The sequence below is a fragment of the Carettochelys insculpta genome, chromosome 29 (assembly GCF_033958435.1).
Source record: "Carettochelys insculpta isolate YL-2023 chromosome 29, ASM3395843v1, whole genome shotgun sequence".
Taxonomy (NCBI): domain Eukaryota; kingdom Metazoa; phylum Chordata; order Testudines; family Carettochelyidae; genus Carettochelys; species Carettochelys insculpta.
In genome coordinates, this window is record NC_134165.1 from 1,882,056 (window position 1) to 1,904,505 (window position 22,450).

General features: G+C 61.6%; 3 protein-coding genes across 4 annotated transcripts; 1 reads left to right on the forward strand and 2 right to left on the reverse strand.

Moving 5' to 3' along the window:
- The first annotated feature begins 600 nt into the window (after window positions 1-600).
- PSPN (persephin) lies at window positions 601-6,584 on the forward strand. The gene is made up of 4 exons (XM_074979984.1): window positions 601-810; window positions 3,368-3,579; window positions 4,728-5,153; window positions 6,169-6,584. The coding sequence occupies exons 3-4, from the start codon at window positions 5,033-5,035 to the stop codon at window positions 6,582-6,584; spliced, it is 537 nt and encodes a 178-aa protein (XP_074836085.1). The 5' UTR covers window positions 601-810; window positions 3,368-3,579; window positions 4,728-5,032.
- An 872-nt stretch (window positions 6,585-7,456) lies between these two features.
- On the reverse strand, window positions 7,457-11,222 carry ALKBH7 (alkB homolog 7). Of its 2 annotated transcripts, none has more exons than XM_074979777.1 (4): window positions 10,883-11,222; window positions 9,571-9,744; window positions 8,882-8,962; window positions 7,457-8,129 (listed from the first exon to the last, which is right to left on the reverse strand). In XM_074979777.1, the coding sequence occupies exons 1-4, from the start codon at window positions 11,198-11,200 to the stop codon at window positions 8,085-8,087; spliced, it is 618 nt and encodes a 205-aa protein (XP_074835878.1). In that variant the 5' UTR covers window positions 11,201-11,222; the 3' UTR covers window positions 7,457-8,084. The 2 variants fall into 2 exon arrangements, with proteins under 2 accessions (XP_074835878.1, XP_074835877.1); XM_074979776.1 differs by having other exon boundaries at window positions 8,882-9,006.
- A 2,757-nt stretch (window positions 11,223-13,979) lies between these two features.
- On the reverse strand, window positions 13,980-19,695 carry LOC142003307 (afadin- and alpha-actinin-binding protein-like). Its single transcript, XM_074980143.1, is given in 11 exon segments — window positions 13,980-14,100; window positions 14,783-14,818; window positions 14,821-14,956; window positions 15,578-15,714; window positions 16,119-16,308; window positions 16,397-16,550; window positions 17,012-17,087; window positions 17,461-17,599; window positions 17,929-18,039; window positions 18,833-19,024; window positions 19,537-19,695. Coding segments are annotated over 10 exon segments (1,329 nt in total). The 3' UTR covers window positions 13,980-14,100; window position 14,783.
- Between the last annotated feature and the right edge of the window lie 2,755 nt (window positions 19,696-22,450).

The window sequence follows — 22,450 nt, forward strand, 5'->3', positions numbered from 1 at the left end:
CTGACTTTGGTGCCTCAGTTTCCCTGCTCAGTCCCAGGACTGTGCCTGATGCTCCTGGCCCAGAGGCTGTCCCGGCCCAGCTGTGGTGCCTGCCTTCCACCAGCGCCGCCTGGACACAGTAACCGCCCTTCCTGCTGCAGCCAGGTCCTGCGCTGCTGGGCCCCCCGGAGGGAAACCCAACCTTGATTGTGCCCTGGTGCGTCGGGCGACGCCCCCCCAGCCATTCCTTGCATTGCTCGTGCTGGCCTCATGCTGCGCTCGGGAGCCCGGCGGGCGGGGCAGCGGGGTGGGCTGCACTGGCAGGCGTCTGGCCGGCAGATCTCCCTGCTAAAAATAGTCCCTTGGGAGGGGGGGGAGGGCGAGCACAGCTGGAGGCAGCTCAGGTGTTTCCCTTGTTCCTGGAGCCCAGCCATGGGCACAGGCACTGGTATGGCCGGCTTCCGGCAGCCCACGCCTGCTGGGCTGGCTCGGCCAGGGCAGGATGCAGGCTGAGGCCTGGTGCCTTAAAGGGATTTAGGTGCCTAGCTCCCAGAAGCAGGTGCCTAAATCCCTTTGGGGGTGCGGCCCCTGACTGCCTGGAGTTGGGGTGGGCTGCCAAGCAGAAGGGTGTCTGAGTCCCATGTTATCGGGCCTCTCCCCATGGGCTCCGAGGCCAGATGCAGGGGGCGTTAGGCGCCTACCTCCAAGCCTCGGGCGGCTGAAGCTGCCTGCGGCACTGTGCGAGGTGAGCACTGCCAGTGTGCCACAGGTTCGCGCCCGCCCTGGGCTCCAGCCCTCAGCCCAGCGGAGCCGGCTCGGGAAGCCTGTTAGGTAAGTCCCACCAAGCAGCTCAAGCCCAGGCCTGGCTTTCCGCGGGGGGCGGGGGGGGTCAAGGGCAGCCCCGGAGCCGGGGTGTGGTGGGCGCCAGCATCAGCCGTTCAGCGGGACAAGCATGGGGGTGGGGGGTCTGCAACGCAGAGACCTGGGACAGGCTGAGGAGTGGGGAAATCCTGCGGCCTGTTCCTCCGCCCACGAGCCCCCACTTCGGCCGGGGCCAGGATAGGACCCAGGTGTCTGGCTGTGAGCAGCCCCAGCCACTCCCCGCCCGCCTGGCAGGGCTTCCCCGCGCTGCTGGCCATTGGCACGGCCAGCGGAGGCAGGAGCGGAAGGAATGCGCTCGCCCGGTCCCAGACGGCGCCGACGCCTGCAGCCCCCTGGCTGCGGCCCGGCGCAGGGAGACGTTCCACAGGCGGCCGGACTAAGCCAGGAACCAGACGGCTGCTCTTTCCCTCCACCCCCCCGAATTCCTCTTCCTCCGGTGCTGACCTTTCCCGCAGCATTCCCGGAACGCCGGCGCAAGTGGAAGCAGCTGAGCGCCCAGCCGGGGCTCCTACCTGCGCCAGAGCAGCAGCAGGCGGGGAGCTTGCCCAGCGCCCTGGCCTAGCCAGCCGCTCACAGGGCTCCCTAGAGCTCACGCTAAGCAGGCGCTATGGGGGAGGGCAGACTGGCAAGCTGCACCCCACCCCAGGGCTGATGGAGGCCCCGCCGCTGCTCCTTAAGAGGGGGGGACCCGTGGCAGAAACCTCCTGTGTTTACCTAGCAGTGGCGGCGAGCAGCCTGCGCCTTGGGGTGCTTCAAAGAGTGGGGCAGGACCCCCGAGGGAGGATTCTCTGAGTCAGGCCAGGCTCCGCTGCTGCCGGGGGACAGCAGGCCCTCTGAAGGTGGTGGCAGGGATGGGTACACCTGCGCTCGCTCAAGACGCCACAACTGTTTGGCCAGACTTCCAGCGCCTCATTCCACGCCAGCCCCAGACGTTCCTGCAGGTCCCTGCTGGCCAGCAGCACCGCTGTGTGGCTGTGACCCAGCGGCCATGCTCCGCCCCAGAGCTGGGTGCATAAGCCACCCTGATCCCTGCGTTTAAGCCCCCGCCTGTGTTTGACTACAGGGGTCAGGGTGAGAGGCAGGTTACAGTCCCAAATATGTAACCTGCATCTCGCTTGGTATGAGCAGGCAGGCACCTGCTCCCCCACAGCTACCCAAGCAGCCAGTGCCAGGGCTGTGGGTATGGGAACCCCCGCAGGTGTGAGGGTCAAGCCTGGGGCAGAGGGTGGAAAGGAAAGGGGCTGAGGCAGGAAAGGTTGGAGGCGGTGCAGGAGTCCCACCCAGGCCTAGGCGATACTGGGGATTCCTCTCTGAGCCAGCCCCTGCTGGGGGAGGCAGGGAGGGGGAGCTGCTACAGATGGCAAGCCCCTGACCACCTGCTCCCTGAGGCTGGGCCAGGCCAGCTCCTGGGGACTGGAAGACACCACAAGTGGAACAGGGCCCAGGCCCCTCCTGCCGTGCACAGGTGTGGAGACACCTGCTCCCCACTTCAGCCACTGGCTCCACGTGCAGCTGGGCCTTTGGCTCTGGGGAGCAACAGGCCCCTGCCACCTCCTTCCTGCTGCGGCTCCCGCCTTGGGCCAACCAGGCCCCAGCCCCACAGGGCAGCCATCTGCTAGCTCGGGAACTGAGCTGGCCTGAAAAACGCCCCTGCCCATCCACTTACCTGTGCTAATGCCCGAGGGCTGCCTGGAGGCCGAGCTACATCAGGCACCCCCACTTCCTGGGCACTTCAGCCCATCCCTTCCTCTCCCCTTTCTAGCACAGGGGGCTGAGGGCCTGCTCCTGCCCAGAGCCCACGCAGGAGCTGCAGAAGCCTGCCAGGATCTGCCCCTGACCCAGGGAGAGCCGGGGGAGCAGACGGCACAAGGAGGGAATTCTGCCTGGGGAGGATGAAGGGAACCCACTGGCCGAGGAGTTTTAATCTTGACACATGCAGAGTAATGCGCCTTGGAAAAGAGGCTCGCGCATTAGGTGCAGACGGACAGGGACTCACAGAGCTGGGACCCCTCGCGAGAGAGACCCCCGGGAGTCAGTGTGGTTCATTCTCTGAAAACACCCACACCACGTGCAGCGGCTGTCAGAAAACCAAACCGACTGCTAGGACTGGTTAAGAAAGGGATAGAGAAGATGACCGAGATTATCTACTTGCCTTGGTACAACTCCAGGGGATGCCCCCAGCTGGAATACCGCAGACAGATGTGATCACTTCAGCTCAAAAAGGGAAGAGCTGAGCATTAGAAAAGGTGCAGAAAAGGGCGAGAAAGGTGCGCAGGGGTTTGGAACACCCCGTAGGAGGACAGAGCAATCAGGCTAGAACTTTCCAGCTTGGGAAAGAGACGACGAAGGGAGCTAGGACAGAGGTCAATCAATCACGGCAGCTGTGGGAAAAGTGAGTAAGGAAGAGTTATTTACTCCTCTCCCGCACAGGAGAACTAGGGGTCACCCAGGGAAGTTACTAGGCAACAGGTTCAAACCAAACACGAGGGCGTATTTCTTCACACAGCACAGTCAACCTGTGGAACTCCTTGCCAGAGGAGGGTCCAGAGCGCAGCAGGGGTCAGAAAAGAACTCGGCGAGTACACGCAGGACGGGTCCAGCAGAGCCCAACCTGTCTGCCAGAAGCTGCGACCAGGCGACGGGAGGAATATTGAAGAGGGAGAGTTTCACTCCCGGGTTAGGTCGCGTGCATTCCCCGCCGTCCCACAGGAACCCGAGGTGGGAGCCTCAGCCCCAGCGCCTAGTGGGGAGAGGAGCGTCGGTGGGATGGTTTCTCACGGGTAGGCCAGGTCCTCCCGGCTCTTTGTAGCCATGGCAACCAGGTGACACCCCACCCCCCTCCTTCCCTGGGGAACAGGACAGAGGCGGGCGGAGGGGCCTGGCTGGTTGAATGGGAACCGGGCGCTGGGGTGGGGCAGTCTGGTCTGGCCGGAGAGGGGGGAGTGGGCCAGGGCCCGGCTCGGGGACCCCTCTGGGCCCCTCTCCCCAGGATGGGTGGTACTGGTGGCTTCTGGGCCCTGTGCTGACCAGTCTGTTCTGCGCTGTGTCCCTGTCGCCCCCTAACCCGCCTGTTCCCCCCGCGGAGCGAGAGCCGCGTCTGGCTGTGGGGGGGAAGGGCAGGGCCCAGGGACCCCTGGCTCTGTAGGAGGGATCCCTCGATGATTCCCAGCTTTGTCCACTCCCTCCAGGGCACCTGGCACTGGGGGAAGACAGGCCACTGGGCTGGATGGACCTCGTGTGCGGCTGTTCCCTACGGCCGCTCACTGCCTCCCCGAGCCCACAGCTGGAGGGCTGTCTGTGGCGACTGGCCCTGAGCTGCACCATGGGAAAGGGAGACGCTGGAGCGGGCTGAGCATCGTAGCCTCGCTGAGGGGTAGAGGGGAACCTGCTGGAGCCACACGTGGAACCAAGTCAAGCCCAGTAAATCCCAGCTCCATCCAGGGCCGGGAGTTCCCCTTTCCGGCTGTCGCGCCAGACAGACAGAGGCCTGGGCAGCCCATCCAGCCAGGCATGCTCACGCGCTACTAGCAGTCTGTCAGCAGCCAGCCCCATGTGTTCCACAGGGTTACCCTAACCCACCCCTGCTGGGACCCTGTAATTTATGGACAATCCCCCTTCCCTCTCCCCCCACGAGGTATTTGCACAACAGATCTGGGTGTAATCAAGTCCAGGAATTTCCATTTGAGTATCCTGGGCTTTCTTCCCCCCAGAGTTTGTTAACTCTTTCAGACAGGGAGAGGAGCAGGAGGGTCTAACCTCATCCCAGCTCCCCAAACCCCCCAGTCTAACATCATCCTCAGTCAAACCACCTGGGGACAGGGTGACTCAGGCGGGGACAGGCCACCTTCTCTGCATACCGTTCTCAGCTCTCTTCACCAAGCAGCTCAGCCCGCCAGGGCCCTAACATCCAGCAGCACAGACGTTATCCTGACTGCAAGAGAGAGACTGAGTTGAGTATGGGGATCAAGACACCAAAGCCAGTGACCCCGCTGGGGCGAGTCTCTTTCCAGCCCGTTGAACCCGCCCTGCGTTTGGCCCGGCCTGGAACGTTTCAAGGGTTGTGAAGAGTTAACGCGCGTCTTGCCAAGCCCCCGGAGCCATCCCAAAGAGGCTATAAATTAGAGAGGAGCCACCTTCCTTCCAGAAGCCAACCCAGCTTAGTTGGGGAAAGATGGACTCCTCCCAGTTCCTCTGCAGCGTCTCGCTCATCCTCCTGGTCAGGCCCGCTGTCTCCCAGCCCGTGGTGATGGACGAGCAGCAGCCGGGTACCAGCACCAGGGACCTGCTCCTAGGTATGCAACGCTTTCCGCTCTCTTCCCAGCTGGGCGGTGGCGACGGCGGCCTCCTCTCCTGTACAGGTCTGTCCCCAACCCTGGCGATTCCTGGGCTAAGGGAGAGCAGCCTCAAGCCCTGGACACCAACCTGCCCAGGGCGTTTATCCACCACCAGGTTCGGGCACCTCCCAAGTTTGAGCCCCATGGCCCTGTGGCAGGCAGGGCAGCACTCTGCTCCCCCTTTGCACATCTGAGGAAACGGGGGCAGCGGAGGTCACACAGGGAAGCAGTGGCAGAGCTGCGTCTCCCTCAGCTCATGCCCTAACCACAGTGTCTGCCTTCCTCGGGGCGTCCCACCTAGGCAGGTAAAGTGAGTAGCAGAGAGATTATTTCCCCCCGCGGTGGGGAGAAGAGGTTGGTTCGTCCCTGTGGCCATTCAGCCTTTGCCAACTAGTTAGGTGGGGTCATCTACATATAAACTGACTAGATGAGACTGAGCAAGTCAGCTCCTCAAGCCTGGACCTCGGCCAGGCCGGCTGAGAGAGCAGGGCAGCAGAAAGCCCTCCAAAGGCTACAGAAGGTGCAGTCCTGCGTGGCAGACGCTCCCTAGGAGGGAGCACGCTGCAGCTGCTCCGACACCCAACGGGGATGCGAGTGGAACGGTTAGTCGGGAGGAGGAGTTAAATCCACCCCACAGCTCCCTATCAACGACCTCACTCACTCAGCTGTACAAAGGCATCCCCAGGCTTCAGGTGAGTCCCCTGGGGTGGAGGTGGGGGTCTCCCGTGCAGCCCAATCCTTACACCACCAGCCCCTGGGAAGCATCTGTCACAGGTCCTGGTTGGAGTCAGGTGGCCAGCCAGGACGGGCCTCTGCTCTGATCAGAGACAGCAGGACAGCAAGACCCCGTGGTGTGACCCAGGGAGGGGTAAGGGGGACCAGGCACCCCGGCTGGGACTCTGGCTGGGGGGTGCTGAGCTAGCAGCATGGGTACAACACATCCTGGCTTGACCTCAGCCTCTCTCTGTTTCAGAGACACACGTGGCAAAGGGACCTTCCCTGCAGGTCCAGGATGAGTGGAAAAGCCCGATGCCCTTTGCATCCCCCGGCTTGGCCAAGAGCCGTCAGAAACGGAGGCACCGCTTGTGGGAGCCCCTGGAGGAGCCAGCGTGCCAGCTGCAGAGCTTGCTGCTGCGTGTCAAGGACCTGGGCCTGGGCTACGACTCCGAGGAGACCATCCTATTCAAGTACTGCAGCGGGAGCTGCCCCAAGGCCCGCACCAACCACGACCTGACTCTCTCACTGCTGCTACAGAAGAGCGAGATCCCGGCCCTGGGCGACCTCTGCTGCCGGCCGACGCACTACGAGGACGTGGCCTTCCTGGACGACAGCCACCAGTGGCACGAGGTGGAGAAGCTCTCGGCTTCCGCCTGCTCCTGTGTTGGCTGAGGCCGCTGGGGGTGGGGGGGGGGGGTGCGGCAGCGTGGCGGGGGCCTCTAATTTTAAAGCAGTCGATGTTTCTTCCTCCCACACCCTGGAACCCATAGCCTGAGAGAAAACCAAACTCCACCTCCCAGATCCCAGAAGACCCCAGGGGCATTCTCCCCCTGTAGGGGTGGGAGGAAGGACCTGCTACTTCCCCTACCAGGGAAGTCAGTCAGCAGCAGCAGCGTTCACTTCCCACCCATACGATGCCAGGCCAAACCCCTCCTTCCTCTCGACTGCCACCCCGATGCTGTCTCTCTGCATTACGGATGCTAGCCTGTTCGCTAAGGCCTGTGGCTGCAAAGATATTTAGGTTCCAACTTCCACAGAGACCAGTGGGAGTTAGGAGCCTATTTACCTTTGAAGAGCTGAGCCTCAGATCCTGCCTGGAGGAGGAGGGCGTGGCTCACCTCCAGGCAAGTACCGGGAGAGAGCTGGACCATACGGGAGATATTTATGGATTTCTAAGTTATTTATTTATTCGATTTCTTCCACTGAGAGCAAGGGAAGGCTTGGGAGCTCGTTCCCGCTGCCTCCCCGTCTGTGCTTCTTAGAGTCTCTTGTTAATTTATTTGCTTCTTTCCGCTAGTAGAGAATCAGGGATGTTATTTGCTTGCAGGCATGTCTTGGGAGCAGCTGAAATGTACAAGGTGGTTTCAAACCAATAAAAGCCATGAAACTGATCAAGCAAGCGTCTGTTTTGTGAGGCTGATGGGAAAGGATTCCTTTCGTGGAGCTAGCCAGGGTCGACCCCCTCGGGCATGCCACAACGGGACTCTGCCGGTGGCTGGCTTTCATCGCCACTGCAACAAACACTATGAACGCTTGAAAACAGCTGTGTGTTAAAATAAAGTGGCTTTTAATGAGGGAAATTCATCAAAATTAGCTGGAGCCAGCCACGCCCTTTAAAAACAAACCACAGCAGCACAGGTCTGTCCAAATTCCGTTTTCCTGCCATCGCTAAAGTCACCCCATGTGCCGTAGCAAAGATCCCAAAGGAATTGTTTCTATTTTGGATTTTCCTTGTTGGGTTGAACACAGACCCTACGATCAAGCCAACTTCCCCAGCCCTTTGGGGAGTCAATACCATGCACTGAATCATTTTTTTAATTGCACAGCAGGCGACACAGACGGTACCTGGGCGGTTGTTGAAGGTACACACGTCCACAGACGCCTCCACAGCTGTGTGTCGGGGAGAGGGGTCCCCTGGCTTAGCCACAGCTATAGACCTCCACAAGCAGCTCCCTTTGAGCAGACAAAAGCGTCACCCAGGTCACCTGAAAACATTCTGCTCTGCTCTAATGCAGAGAAGGGAGAAGATGGCTGATTTCCAATCCCACAGCTCCACTAGCGCCTTGAGCCTGGGGCTGGTTCTACGTCGGAGCGGGCAGCACAGGCAGGTTCCTGCAGATGACGGAAATCCTCCTCTCTCGGGGGATCTTCTGGCCATCAAAGAAGGACTCCTCATCTTTGAGGATCTCGTGGGTAAACTCGTAGCGAGCTGTGCCCCTGTGAAGCAGGGGAAGAGAGGGTGTCTGGCTCTGCCCAACTGCCTCCAGCCTCTATAAACTACGATTAGGAAGATCCTGCTCTGCCATAGACTCCCCGTGAGACCATGGGCAAGTCACTCACTCTCTGTGCCTCAGTTCCCCCCCATTGTACGCTGCGGATAGAATCCCCCACTCTGTGCCACAGGGGGCTGCGGGGACAAGTGCAGTAAAGACTGTGAGGAGCTCAGATCCTATGTGGAGGGGCCAAAACTGAGCCTTAGATGGAACCCTGGAAGGTGAGTGCAGTGTCTATGGCACACTCGGCCCTCGGTGTTGGTGGTGAAATCAAAATCGGGGTACCCAGTCTTCTCCCCCAGCAGCTGCTACCAAGGGGGGCCACTGAACCCTAGCGGGTAGAGGCAAAGAGTCAGGCCATCTGGGTTCTGGCTCTGCCACTGTGTGACCTTAGGTACATCACTGCTCTCGGCCTCAGTTTCCCCATCTGTAAAATGGGTGCATTTATAGTTATTTCTTTGGTGGTGCCCTCCAAGACATGCTGCTGGTAAGATCTACACAGAGACCCAGGGATTAGTAACACTGCCCCTCCCCTTCCCTTCCCAAAGGGAGCACATCTCACACAGAAGCAAAAAGCCATCCTTTGGCACCTCCCACAAAGTCCTGCAGACCCCAGAGCAGCCTGCTCTGACAGCAGACACAAGGTGCTGTTACATCTGGGAGTCTTCTCAACTTCACCTGAGGAGCCACTCTTACCTGAGGATGTACAGTGAACGGCGCGGCAGCAGCAGCTCCATCCAGTCCCCTGGGTTCTGCTCGCTGACCAGCCGCATCACGCTGGCAGACAACAAGGAAAGACCCGCAATCGTGCAGCCGCAAAACTAGCGCAGGGAAAGCAAAAGGCAAAACATGCCCGTAATGCAGTGTGATGGTTTGGCCTAGCCCCAACCCAGCATGGGGGCTTCCCCACCAAACGTAACCACCTCTGGGGTGGCACACAGCAGCTGTTTACCAGCGCACAGGAACACAACAGGGAGTGAAGAAATGAAACGGCCCGGAAACTTAGGAATATCCAGCTCTTGCTCTAACTTGCAATGGGGCCACGATGTGCTTGCGGATTCCCTGATATTGAAAAAAACCACTGGGGCCATTACTGCCACCTGGGCCTGCCTCTATTCTTCCCCCAAAAGCCATGCTGGGGTCACCACAGGCTGGGGAGAGCCCCCTACTGCCTGCCCACGCACTACCGTGGGCCCCTGGCTCAGACAGGCAGCACCCGCCTGAGCCACCCACCCCGATCTCTACAGAAGAAAGGGTTTACTTTCCAGGACGGGTTTGCCCGTGTCCAGCTCAGGATGAGAGATGAAGCCCGGGAAGGAGCAACCACTCTGACCCCAACCCCCTCAATCCTCCAGCCAGGTCACACGTGAGCCCCGCAGCTTCACCTTGACACTGTCTATGTGAGGTTTGATGTAGCCACTTTTATCCAGGTCGAGGACGTGGACGAGCGAGAGCTGAGGCACCCCTGGTGGGAAGGCCGTATCCCGGACCCGCTGCAAGATTTTCTGGCTCTCCTCGCTCCAGTGGGAGATCTCCGTTTCCCGGAAGCCATGGATGGCCTGGGTTGGAGAACGCTTTGGTAATGGACTGCAGCGTCTCAGCTCTGGCCTGTGCCAGGTAGGCTTAACACCTGATTGGCAGCAGGATGCTCCTACCGCACCCTTCCTTATCCAAGGCACCCACCCGCGGCCAATCTGAGCTAATGCTGCACTTGTTTCCATGACTCCCCTGCAGCATCCCCCAACACTCATGGTAGAGAATCCTCTCTGCGCCCCCATCACCCCAGCAGATCCCCACAACAGTCCACCTCAACATCAGAGTGGCCAGCTGCCAGCCTGCTGCTTCTTTGTAAGGCCCTGAAGGCACCTGCCCTTCCAAATACCCACTCCATGGGTGACCATTCCCCCAGGACACCTCCTCCCCAACGAGCCAACTGCACTGAGAACCCATTTGCATCCCATCACCCACCTGCCTCCCTTTTTCCACCACCAGCCTCTTCTCTCCCCACCCCACCCCAATAAGCAATCAACTAGTCAAGGGCAGCCCTCCAAACACCCAGGCTGTGCCCCCCCACATCATTTCCTATGGAACGCAGCTTAGCCCCACTGACTGTAGCCTCCCAGAGTTCCCTGCTCAGGGCATACAGCACTGCCCAAGCACCGAGAACCCCCCCTAAAACAAGCAAGCACTCCCCCAAGCCCATTAGCATCTCCCAATAATGCCCCTAAGGCTCCTAGATCAGACACCCCCTCCCCAGCTCCTCCCCAGCTCCTCCTGGCCCAGCCCCACACGCTTCTTCCCACACTCCACATCTAACGACAGCTCCCTCAACCCCACCACCCCATCAAGCTGCAGTGGCAGCCCCCTGGACTCCCAACCCCCCTCCCTCCAGCCCCACCTTTGGGCTCCCAGCCTTGCCCTAAGCCCCCTCTCCCGCCCTAGGCCCCGCCCACTCCCTGTGCCTCAGCCCCGCCCCTTTCCAGCTCCCAACCCCACCCATGGGTCTCAATGACCTCTGGCTCTCAAGCCCCACCCCAAACTTGTCACCAGCTGCAGACTCCACCCCATGCACCAGCCCCGCCCCCTTGCCCCGCCCACAGGCTTCAGTTACCTCTCACTCTCTCCAGCCCCGCCCAAAACTGCTCTCCAGCTGCAGGCCCCGCCCCGCCGGCGCCCACGCCCCGCCCCCCGGCTCACCCCGTCCCAGTGGTCGAACTGGTAGCGCCGGCGGCGCAGCCGTGGCTCCAGCTCGCGGCCCAGCGCCGCCTCCTCGGGGCCGCTGAGGAAGCCGGGCCGCACCCCCGCCTGGCCCCGCAGCCGCCGCGCCACGCCCGGGCCCGAGGCCCGCACCAGCGCCGCCCCCGCCCCGCACAGCGCCCGCCGGAGCCGCGCCGGGCCGGGCCAGGCCGGGGGCCGCCGCGCCGCCGCGCGCTGCATGATGGGCCGGCCCTGGGCGGCGCCCGCGGCATTGTGGGAAGGAGGGGCGGGGGCCGCTCCGACCCTCCCGCGCGGCATTGTGGGACGGAGAGGCACAGGGACCTCGTACCTTCCCCCAGTGCATTGTGGGATGGAGCTGTAGAGGCCCCCGGTGCATTGTGGGACAGAGAGGCCTGGGCACCGCTTACCTTCCCCCGGTGCATTGTGGGACGCAGGTGTACAGGCCCCAGGGCATTGTGGGACAGAGAGGCCTGGGCACCACGTACCCTTCCCCCCAGGGCATTGTGGGATGGAGCTGTACGGTCCCCCAGGGCATTGTGGGACAGAGAGGCCTGGGCACCACTAACCTTCCCCCCAGGGCATTGTGGGATGGAGCTGTAGAGGCCCCCCAGGGCATTGTGGGACAGAGAGGCCTGGGCACCACGTACCCTTCCCCCCAGGGCATTGTGGGATGGAGCTGTACGGTCCCCCAGGGCATTGTGGGACAGAGAGGCCTGGGCACCACTAACCTTCCCCCCAGGGCATTGTGGGATGGAGCTGTAGAGGCCCCCAGGGCATTGTGGGACAGAGAGGCCTGGGCACCTACCTTCCCCTGGTGCATTGTTGGAAGGCGAGAAGCAGGGGCTGACACCCTTGGCAAGCCCAGGCTCAGCCCAGCCCCACCCCAAGGGAAGCAATGGGCCGGTGCTGAGCGCAGGAGCAGCCGCTGCGCTGCTCCATGTGGACACCTGAACTGGCTACAAAAACCAAGATGGCTTCTGCCCCCCTCCACCCCAACCCTCTCCCAACTGGGCTGACAAGGGAGAGCTGGAGCATGGAGCTTGCCTTTTCCCTCCACCCTGCCGCAGCTGCTCAGCCAAGCTGGCCCACCCCCACCCACTGTGCCACACTTGTAATGATAAAAGCATTTATTAAATGTGCATGTCTCTTTATTACAATAAATATAAAAAGCAGCTACAGTCTCCCACCTCTGCCATGGCAGGACACGGAATGGCAGCACCCTGACTAAGCAGGTAACATTTTGGATAGAACAGCAACGCCCTGGAAAGCCCTGCACCCCCCAATGACCAAGGCCTGTTCTTTACAGCCACAACCCATGGGAGAGAGTTCGCTGTCACCAAGCTGGAAGTGTGGGGAGTCAGCAGAGAAAGGCCCTGAGCAAGCCGAGTCTGACCAGCTTTCACTGAACAGCCCCGTACTTAAAACCACAAGTTAAAAAGTAAAAACTATCAGCGATCCGCACTGAAGGTAAAAAGCAGCTTTCAGCAAAGAACCGGCATTCCTCCCTGCAGGGAATTCCCCACTTATGAGCTCGTCCCCATCCAGACAGGCTGCAGCTCTGAGTGGGAGGGTAGCACGTATTAAGGTGAATTAGATCTTGCAGGGAGGGGGGGAGAACACCCCTCTACTCCAACGTTACTACTGGCAGTTAAAGATTGTGCAGCACTGGGAGCCGCTGGCACCTGCTCTTTCCAGCAATGGAGGAGTTGGGTGGGAACGATGGTCTGAGGTCAAATCAAGTGTCTTTAACCTCAAGTCCCACAAGACATCAGGTTCTTCCAGGTAAATGCTGCAAGGGACTAGAAGGAGCTCTCTAAGAAACGGTCCAGAAGATCACCACTGATGGACCAGAAGTCCTCGCTGTCCGTCTGGCAGGCTGTGTCTTTATGGCTTTCCTTCTGGTTGCTCCCCTGCTGGCTGGGCTGCACGGGTCTGTGGGGAGAGCAGGGCGAGGTTCAAAAGTCTCCTTCTGCTAGGTCCCTGATTTCATGTCCTTGCCCTTATGTATGGGGACTGCGATGAGGTCCCAAGCAAGGGGGGAGCTGCACTCAGTGCCTGAATGCTGCAAGCAGGTGGATTTGCTAATTAACTTCCCCCCCACCCCCACCCAACACCCCGGATTCCCACCTCGGCCACCCATCTAAAACTCATGGCTGCTTCCCTAGTCCTTGCACTGGCCCTGGTTTAGCTGGCATTTGGCCACCAGACTTTCGTGCATATCCTTTGCCTTCCTCAACAGCAAGCCCCTGTGCTGGTGCCTGGGGTGCCATCACTGCCTCCCTTCCAGCCAACCTACAGGCCTCTGAGGACCTTCTAGGGCTGTCCTAAGTCCCCAGCCACACACCTACAGCCACCTGGGCACCAGGGCTGGTTAGATGGCCCGTACTTTTAGGGGAGGGATGCAGCTGGCCCAAGAGGCTGGGAATTACTCAGCTGTGTGTCCAGTTCTCAGAGCTCTGCCTGCCCATGCCACCCCCATACCTGTTATCTGAGATGAGTTTCAGCACCCGGAACAGCTCCGCCGTGCCAGGGGTGCCAAGACTGGGGCTGCAGTGCCCACTCCTGACCGGCATCAGGGGGGTGTTGGCCTTTGGATACAGGGTGAAGGTGGGTTTGGTCCATTTCACTGGCTTGGGGACAGTCTCCGGATCTGCAGCTGAGAAGGAAGGAAAAGGGAGGGAGGTTCAAAGTCGCCATAGGGCCAGGACTCCTGTGACAGGGTGAGAAGGGAGGACTGGAGAGCAGAGCTTCAAGGCACTGTCTGAGTCACGGGCAAACCACAACGCTCACCCCAACCCATCTAATGCACGTGGTGAGCCCCTGCCCTCACTGCCCATAGCGAGGGAGGGTCCCTCTCATTTTTAAATCCCTGTGCGGAATACATTTTGTTCTGTGCACCACCACTAGAAACACAGGCTGCTGGCTGTGGGCTCTGCTAATCAGCTGGGCAGCGCCTGAATCTCTCCTGAGCGGCCGCCCAAGCGCTCTGCTTTCAGGGAGCCCTGCCCCAGACCCCTTCCTGGGAGCCTACAGAGGAAACGTGCGGGAGCCTGGGCCAGTCACCAGGATTGCCACTCACCTGGCGCAGCCAGCGGGGCCGACTGCCTCTGCCAGGGACCTCTGGGTTCCAGCCCTGCGGTCGCGCTCAGGAAGTGCTGCTTCAGGAGCAGGGCTCGTTCCTCCTCAAACTGCTTCCGCTGGTGGGAGAGGGGAAGAGGACTCAGGCACCAGGGCGCTGGGCAAAGGAGAGGGTAGGACCACAGCGAGATCCCCACCAACAGCCCCTTGCAACCTCCTCCTCTCACCTGCCTGGGAGACGCCAGTGGCAGCTTCCCAGGCAGCTCCCATGCACCAGACTCCAAGCGTTCCCTGCCGCCCCGGCATCTCTCTGCACCTGTGACCCCTGGCCTGCCGGTGGCTGAAGAAGGGGTCTGCAGTACGCGGCTGAGAACCAAAGATGCAGGCCAGGCCCACTCCCAAAAGCAGAGGGGTGGGGGGGGGAAGTACCCCAAAAGCTACTTGAGTAAAAGCGCGACTGCTTTGGGGGTCAAGGGGTTTGTACTCAAGTACAAGTCACTGGTGTCCCTCTGGAAAACTCCCTGAGGGCAGCACACACTCATCCACCCATTACGATCGTGTCAGGTACCCAGGAAGTGAAAGCAGCTGCACTTTCACTCAAGTAGCTTTTGGGGTAATTTCCCCCCTCTTCTCAGAATGACCCAGCGAGGCACCTCAGGCAGAGGAGGCCATTCAGGCCGTGCAAGGCAGAGGAGGGGCCAGCCTGCCAGAAAGCTGGAGATAGAGGACACGGCCCATGAGCCCTAGGGCACAGCCCTGAAGCAGCAGCCAGCAGGCAGCCCCCGCCCCAGCCCTTCTCACCTCACGGCCCAGGCGGATGGCAGCTTCCGTGAAGTTCCGGCGCTCCACCTCGAAGGCTTGCTTCTGCTGCTGGAAGGCCTCCTGCTCCTCCTGCAGCCGCTGCTGCTCCTCCAGGAAGTAGGAGCCCCTCAGGCTGGCAGGCAGCTCGCTGTTGGCAGCCGCCATCAGCTGCTCCTGGGAGAAGGATGAGGGGGAGAAGCCAGGGGCTGCAAGCGAGGGGTCGAACTCACCAGCTTTGGGACACAGAAGCCCCGGCTGCTGCTGTGGTACTGGGTCCAACCAGCAGAGGGAGACCAAGACCCCACACTGGGAGCAACAACTCCCAGGAGCCTGGACAGAGAGGGGCCTGAAAAGTATTTTCCCTGTTCCCGGACGTGGCAGTCAGCAGCCAGACGGCCTGGAGCAAGGGGGGCGAGTTGTTCTGCTCAGTCTCCCACAGGCTAGGGGCTCAGGGCCGTTCACACTGGCCATGGTCCAGAATGAGCTCCCATCTGAACCAGGGACGTCCTTTTCTAAAGGCAGGCCATTGCCGGCGACGGTGCCAGGGGTTAATCCCTCTCCTTGATGAGCATGTGCACCTGATTGCTAGCCTGAGCTGGTCTCGCTGCCTCTTCCAGCCACTGGCTCATAGACCCTGGGCTGCTAGACGGAGGCGTCCTCTGCCATCCGACATGTTCCGTACTCAGTGTCTGAGTCCCTCTCCCCATTTGTTCAGCCTCTCTCCCACGGGTTTTCCAGCCCCTTCCTCTTCGGGAAGGGCACACACAGCTGGAGCAGAGGGACCTGGCTGCTCACCTGGAAACACTGCTGCTGCAAGGCAATCAGCTGCTGGCTTTCCTCAAGCTCCGCCTTCAGCTTCAGGATCTCCTTGTCGTGGTCCGTCACGCTGATGACAGGGTCCCTGCCCTCGGACCCTGGCAAGCCAGCGGCCACTGCTGGAAGGATGGAGCGAGGGCTTCTGGTACCTGACCTCCACAAGGTGGAACTGCGGGGTGGGGGCTGAGCTGCCAGAGTGGAGCCAGGAGATGGCTGCTGGCTCTAGACTGAACGCAGCGGCAGGGCGAACCCCACGTGTCAGTGCAGCAGGGAGGAGAAAGGGGTTGGGGGCCATGGGTGGAGACACCCTGGAGTGACTCCCCCTGAGCGCAGGGGTGGGGGCGGTCTCTCGAGGTCAGGGGCAGACAAAAAAGATGGGGGAGGGGTAGAGGCATAGGGCAGGACTTGGGGACCCCAGCAAGTTTCGGGTTACAGCCCTGATCTCCCTCTCTGGAGGGATTTGGGGGTTCATCTGGGGAGGGCGGTAGGGCAGCCTGGGGAGATGGGCTCATGGGGTAACGTGCCCGGCCCAGTGTGCAAACGCTGCTGGGTGGGGAGCCCCGGATGAGCTCGCGACGGGGGGCAGGTGTACCCTGACTTTCCAGGTGGCTCTTGAGGTGGCACCATTTCTCCCAGATGCCGCACGTCAGCCGCATCCGCATCACGTCAGACAGGCGGGTCCCCTCCGGGGCCGGCTCCCCTTCACCTCCCTGCACGTGGGGGGCAGCGGGTGAGCCGCCAGGGAGGCGGCAGCCACAGCCAGCCACCCTGCCCCTGGCCCCAGAGGGCAGAGCTCACCTGGGCAGCACCGGCCCCGTCCTCCTCCAGCAGGGCCCCCATGTCCTGGTGCAGCTGGTGCAGCAGCTGCTTCAGCTCCGCGTTCTCCAGCATCAGCTGCTGCAGCTGCATTTCCTGGGCCGCCAGCATGGAGCGGAACACCTCCTCCTCCTTCCTGCCAGCCGGACCCGGGGCGGGGAGCAGCACCAGGGCATCCAGTTACCGAGAACACCAGCACTCACCCAACACCCTCCGAACACCAACACTCCCCTGCAGCCCTGCCCCAGCACCCCACCCCCAACGTCCCTCCGTAGCCGCACCCCCAGAGCCCCATCCAAACACCTGCCCCCCGCAGGGCACCTCCATGGCTCCCACCCCTCAGGACTCCCCAGAGCCCCACTTCCGCCTCACAGATGCCCCTCCCCATCTATACACCCATCCGCCTCCCTGAGCCACCCCTAAGGGGACTCCCCTCTACCACAGGGCTCAGACCTCTCCATGGGGCATCCCACCCCCAGGGCACTGCCACTCCCACCCCAGGCAAACGCCAGCTGCCCTTGTCTGCCATGGCCGGCGGCTGCCTCTGCCCAGCACCCACTGCCCCCCACGCCAGCGCAGAAGGCCCACAGCTCTTACTTGCTGAGTGACTTTCCCGTTTTCCAGGTTGCTCTTCTGCCATCAGCCCGGCCCAGGGTATTGAGAATCTCCATGGCTGCGGGTTGCAAGGACAGGACTTTCAGAACCACCCCGGCCCCCTCCTGCTGTAACCACTAGGATCCACTCTCGCCACAGGGCTGTAGCTACCGGGCTATGCACCTCCCCTAAACTTTTGTTGAAATCTTTTGTCTCCAGCAGAAAGGAACTCCAGACCCCTACGCAAGGGCCACTGACCCACCACTGAAATGCAGCCACCTCTGGGGCGAAGCGTTGCAGCTGCTTAACAGCCATATAAAACACGGCGAGTGGAGAAGTCTGAGTCTGGTGGGAACTGCAGCAGGGAACGAATATGTAGAGAGGCACAAGGTGGCTCCAATGAAGAATGCCTCCACCCTGCCCCCCCATACTCTCTGGCACTCCCTACTCACCGGCACGCCTGTCCCTCTTGTCCGTCAGCTGCTGGCTCATCTTTTCCTTCAGCCGGCCGAGCTCCTGCTCCTTCCTCCGCAGCTCGTGACGGTGCTGCACCCCGCGGCTGGCAAGGGTGGCCAGGAGCTTTGCCACCTGCTGGGCACCCCAAGGTACTGATCAAACTGGGACAGCCCCCGGGGGCAGGGCAGGGCAGGGCAGGGCAGTGCTTCCCCCTCCCTTCACTGCTACTTCTGCCCTGAGGGTTCAAGGAACAGCCCAGCACATGGGTCGACCCTCAGGTGGGCCCCTGCCTCCAGCTTCTATAGCAGGGATCTGAGCCCCTGAGGAGGCTGGGGTGCCCGTGGGAGGGAGGCCAGCACTGGGGGTAGCTCCCCAAGGCATGGAAGGTGGGCGATCCCCCAGCACCTGCACCAGCCCCACCATCACCACTGGTTTGGCAGAGCCCCCTGCCCTGCGCCCCTCACCTCGTCCTTCTCTCGCTTCACCGAGGCCAGCAGCTCCCTGTTCTTGTTCTGCAGCTGCTGCTCCTTGCTCTGCACGGCCACGATCTCTCTCTCGCAGGCTTCCACCTGCGCCTGGCGTGTGGAAAGAGACAGGGTAAGGTGGACAAGCAGAAGATACCAATTCCTCCAGGGTCCCAGAGCAGGGAAGCCGCTTCCAGTAAGTGCCCTGGGGCCGTGTCTGGATCCATCCGGGCACAGCACACTCCGGGCTTGGAGTGTCGCTGGATCCATTGCCAGGGCCTCCACCCCTTCCCGTGGGCATCCCTGGCACACGCGACCACTCAACCCCACCTGCCCTGACGGCTCCACTCCTGCCGACTGTCAGGCTGCGGAACACTCTGCCACAGGAAAGCAGCGTCCTGACGCCCAGCCACACGAGCTCGGGGCGCACGATGCTGAGCAACACACAACAGGAGGAGGCTGGGCAGCTCCGCCCGCCAAAGGCTTCCCGGGGCTGCGGGTGTGTTACAGGGTCACCCCTTCCCCTCCTCCTCCTCCTCACAACAGGGTCTCGAGCCACCAGTTCCGTCCCCCACCTTCACTGGCTGTACGGGGAACAGGCCCAACCACAGCACCAGAGAGGGGCAGCGGAGGGCTGGCGAGCGAGTCCTGACCAGCAGCGACTGCTCAGCCCCTGACACCGACCCTTTGTTAACACACCAAGCGCTGGAGTACAGGCCGGGCTCTCGCCCAGCAGGAGGGTGACTGCCCAGGGAAAGGACGCAAGACAGGCACATCTCGGGGGCTGCGTCAGACGGGTCCCGTGGCCTTACCCAGCCCAGCCGCCAGGTCACATGGACCCTTTGCTCAGCCCTAGTGCAACCCACAACACACACACACACACACACACACACACGGCGCCGACCTTGAGCTTGCTTTGCCGGCCCCTCAGGTAGTCCAGCTCGCCGGCTCGCTGCAGCTCCGCAGCCTCCGCGGCACCCAGCTTGGCAGTGGCCTCGCGGCAGAGCTGCAGCAGGGCGGAGGCGCCGTTCAGCAGGGCCAGGAGGTCGAAGGCCCCCTCCACGTAGAGCGGGGCCAGCCCCAGCGCCGTCACCTCCTGCGGGGGCAGACAGGGGGGTGGGTCAGGTCAGCGCAGGGCCTGGATCCTGGCAAAATCCAGTCCCATTGGCACAGCACCTGGCCCAGTCAACCCATTTCCTATCAGCCCCACCCACTCCCAGTGAGCCCCACCCACTCCTGTTATGCTCCCTGTTACCTCCCTCCTCCCCACCAGTCACCCCAACCCCTGTGTAGTGACACCCTTGCCCAGGGGTAGCCCTTCCCTGGTAGTGCCACCCCCCTCCTCCTGCCCACTTCACCCCAGGCTGAGGCCGATGTCACTCCCTCCTCCCCCGCAGCTGTTAACCCAGCTCTGGGTCTGTACCACGAAGGGTGGAGTTTCTGGGCCGAGGCACCTGCATGCTGGCTCTGGGCAGGGGAATCCCCCTGGGGCTGGAGAGGTGCCCTTCCTTTGTCCCAGGAGATTCACTGCACGCGTGGGCTGCCCCCTGGGAAGGTGCAAGGAGGGTTAGCAGCAAGCCCCGGCCCAGCAACGGGGATGCCACCTGCCTCGTTGAGGTAGGAGATGCAGCAATCAATGTCGGTGCTCCAGCAGTAGGCCCTGCTTGGTTCATCAGCAACACCTGGCACCTCCAGGGGCCCATCCAGGTCAGCCTGGGCAGCCCCTACTGCCGAAGGGATGTCTGGCTCGGGAACGTACTTGGCCATTAAGTCCTCAGGCTGTGCAGCAGGAGAAGAGCAACAGTGAAATCGGGGGAGCCGGTAGCCAACGGGCCAGACACAGGCAGCAACGCAGGTGGGAATAGAACCCAGGAGTCCTGGCTCCCAGCCCTACCTCTGCTCCAACCATAGACCCGTATTCCTCCAGAGGCTGGGCAAACAACCCCGGAGTCCTGGCTCCCAGCCCTGTGCTGTAACCACTGGACCACAAAGCCTACACAGGCAGAGAAACACCAGACACCTCCCTCCCCGAGTTCTTCCTCTAACCAATGGGAAACACTGCCACTCCACACTAGGCAGGACCCAGTGGCTCCAACCTAATCACTCCCTGGTCAGAGTCAGGCCCAGGAACCCTCTGATGGGTGGGGAAATGCCATCCTCATCCTACACCTGCCAAGATCTTTGACTGGCCTGAGCTCCAGCAACGTGGGGTGCAGTGGTTAGAGTGGGAGTGGGGGCAGGCTGCCAGGACTCCTGGGTTCTGTTGTTGGCACTGGGAGAGGAGCAGGAGCTAAAGAGAAAGGGAAGAGGGTTAGTGAAGCAGGAGGGGGAGTCTCAGAATACCCAAATTCTGTTCCCTGCTCTGACTTAGAACTCAGGTCACCTCCCCACGCCACCTTCCTGCCTCAGTTTCCCCTTCCAGTAACAATGGGGCAACACCTGCACCCAGTTTCCCAAGGGAGGAGCCCACAAGGCTTCAAGAGGGAATCCCAAATGGTGGTGCCAGTTGCACCGGGGGAACACCCGGAGTTGTCCACGGCTCCACACTGCAGGCAAATGGGAACAGAGAGGAAAGGGGAAGAAGCTTCAAAATCCCCACCTTGGCAGGAAAATGGGGACTCAGGCCCCCCCCCAGGTACTGCCACCCCCAGGGCTGCTCACCCAGCACAACTCCCTGCAGGAGCTCCGAGACTGGGAGCCCCAAATGGCACACACTGCAGTATTACTGACAACCGCCCCCTGAGAATGCAGCCAGCGCATGCAGCCTACCCATCTCAGCCCCCCACTTCCAGCCCCAGATCCCCCCAGCGCCAGCCCCTCTCAGCTCCCTCCTCCAGTCGCCCACAAACCAGCCCCCCAAAACCAGCTCCAACTACCCCTTGCATCAGCCACTGCCCCCCCTGCAGCCCCCTACCTGCTATAACCTATCCCCTCTGCTGCTCCAGCCCCCTATAACCTGCCCCTTGTATCCCCTCCCCACACTCCCAGCCCAGCTGCTCTCACTCTGCAGCCAGCTACCAGAACCACTTCCTTGCCCCAGGGCACCTTTCAAACAGCCCGCCTCCCGGCACCTCTCCCATTGGCCAGTCCGCTCCGCCTGCCGGCTTCCCATTGGATGAGAAGGCAGAGGGGCCGAGTCGATGGTATCGTCATGCAGCGAGAGGCGTGGCTAGAGAGAAGGGCACGATGGGAAGTGTAGTTTTCAAGCCTGCAAGCTCACCGGGAGGGTGGAGGCTGTACGTAGATCACTGTACGTAGGGGGCTCTGGGGGCAATGTAAGTTGACCGAGGCAATGGGAGAGGCTCAGGGGGGTGCAGGAGCAGGCGTTGTGGCTGGTAGGCAGACAGGGACACATGGTTGGGCCCTAAATATTTGGGGCAGAGGGGCAATGACAAGGGTAGAGCTATCAGGACCACCTCCCCCCCCGCCACTCCAGCCCCAGGGGGGCGAAAGACCATCCAGCCAGGGGCTGGGAAAAACGGGGAGGCTGAAGAAACTGCATTCCCCCCACCTCCAGCCAGGTAAGGGGTTAGGGGCTTGTCCTGCTCTGCCTGCCTGGTGCTACAGCTAGGGAGCAGGGACTGGGGGCTTGCAAGCCCCTGTGCCCCAATCCTGCTCCCCAGCACCACAGCCAGGCTGGCAGTGGGGGCGCCAACCCCTTCCAGAGCTGGAGTGGGGCAACCCCACACCCCTATGCCACTGCATAGGCTGAGCAGGGTAAGCACTGGGACAGGAGCAGAGCTGGGCTTGGGAGGGCCTGGAACCTACAGAGGTGGGCCTGGGTGGACTGTGCCCCACCTGTGGCCATGCCCCTGGGCTACAAGGGTTATACACGTGTACCAAGAGAGCAACGGAGGCGGCATGTAAGGAGACCATGCACGGAAACACAGGGTGTATGGGGCAGCCTTATGGAGTATATGGCTACACACAGTTTCCCCCTTGCTCCTGTGCAAAGCAGCAGCTTTGTTCTGTCCCTGAGCCTATGGCTTGGGCAGTGTCTGTGAGCTACTGGAAAGGAAGCTGGGCCTCCCTGGCGACAGCTTCTCCCACTGCCCCAGCTGAGGGCCACCAGGAGCCACACTCTGGCTCACTGCTCCCCTGCTGGGATACAAGGCCTGGATGCAAGGAAGGAGGTGGATCCCTTGCAGTCAGTGCTCACCCCAATGCCCTCCGGGGTGTTGTGCTCTAGCAGGAGGTAACACCAAGGCTCAGGCCACCTTCCCACAGCTACAGAAGAGACCGTTAAGTCCCCCCTTCCCACACAGCTGCACTCCCTAGAGCCCACTCCAGCATTGCTTCACTTCCTGGGCCAGACAGCCCTGCGGGAAGAGACTCACTTGCTCCCCCTCCCCTGGGCCAATGAATCAGGGCTCCCTGAACTGGCTTGGAAAGCCGAGGGCACGACCACACCCTTCTGCAAGAGCTGCTGCACAGGTTCCCCACCCCCACCCCACCAGCAGCTGCATTTCGGCCCAGAATGAACCAGAGCCTTGTGTGCTGTTGTTGGGTGGTGTTCAATAGC

What these genes read in the sequence shown, in the direction of transcription:
- PSPN (XM_074979984.1), top strand. Translation starts at nt 5,033, where the DNA reads ATGGACTCCTCCCAGTTCCTCTGCAGCGTCTCGCTCATCCTCCTGGTC. An exon ending in CACCAGGGACCTGCTCCTAG is followed by an intron (nt 5,154 to 6,168) that starts GTATGCAACGCT and finishes TCTCTGTTTCAG; the next exon opens with AGACACACGTGGCAAAGGGA.
- ALKBH7 (XM_074979776.1), bottom strand. Translation starts at nt 11,200, where the DNA reads ATGCCGCGCGGGAGGGTCGGAGCGGCCCCCGCCCCTCCTTCCCACAAT. An exon ending in AGTTCGACCACTGGGACGGG is followed by an intron (nt 9,745 to 10,882) that starts GTGAGCCGGGGG and finishes TCTCCAACCCAG; the next exon opens with GCCATCCATGGCTTCCGGGA. An exon ending in CGTTCACTGTACATCCTCAG is followed by an intron (nt 8,130 to 8,881) that starts GTAAGAGTGGCT and finishes CCTGCTTCACAG; the next exon opens with GGGCACAGCTCGCTACGAGT.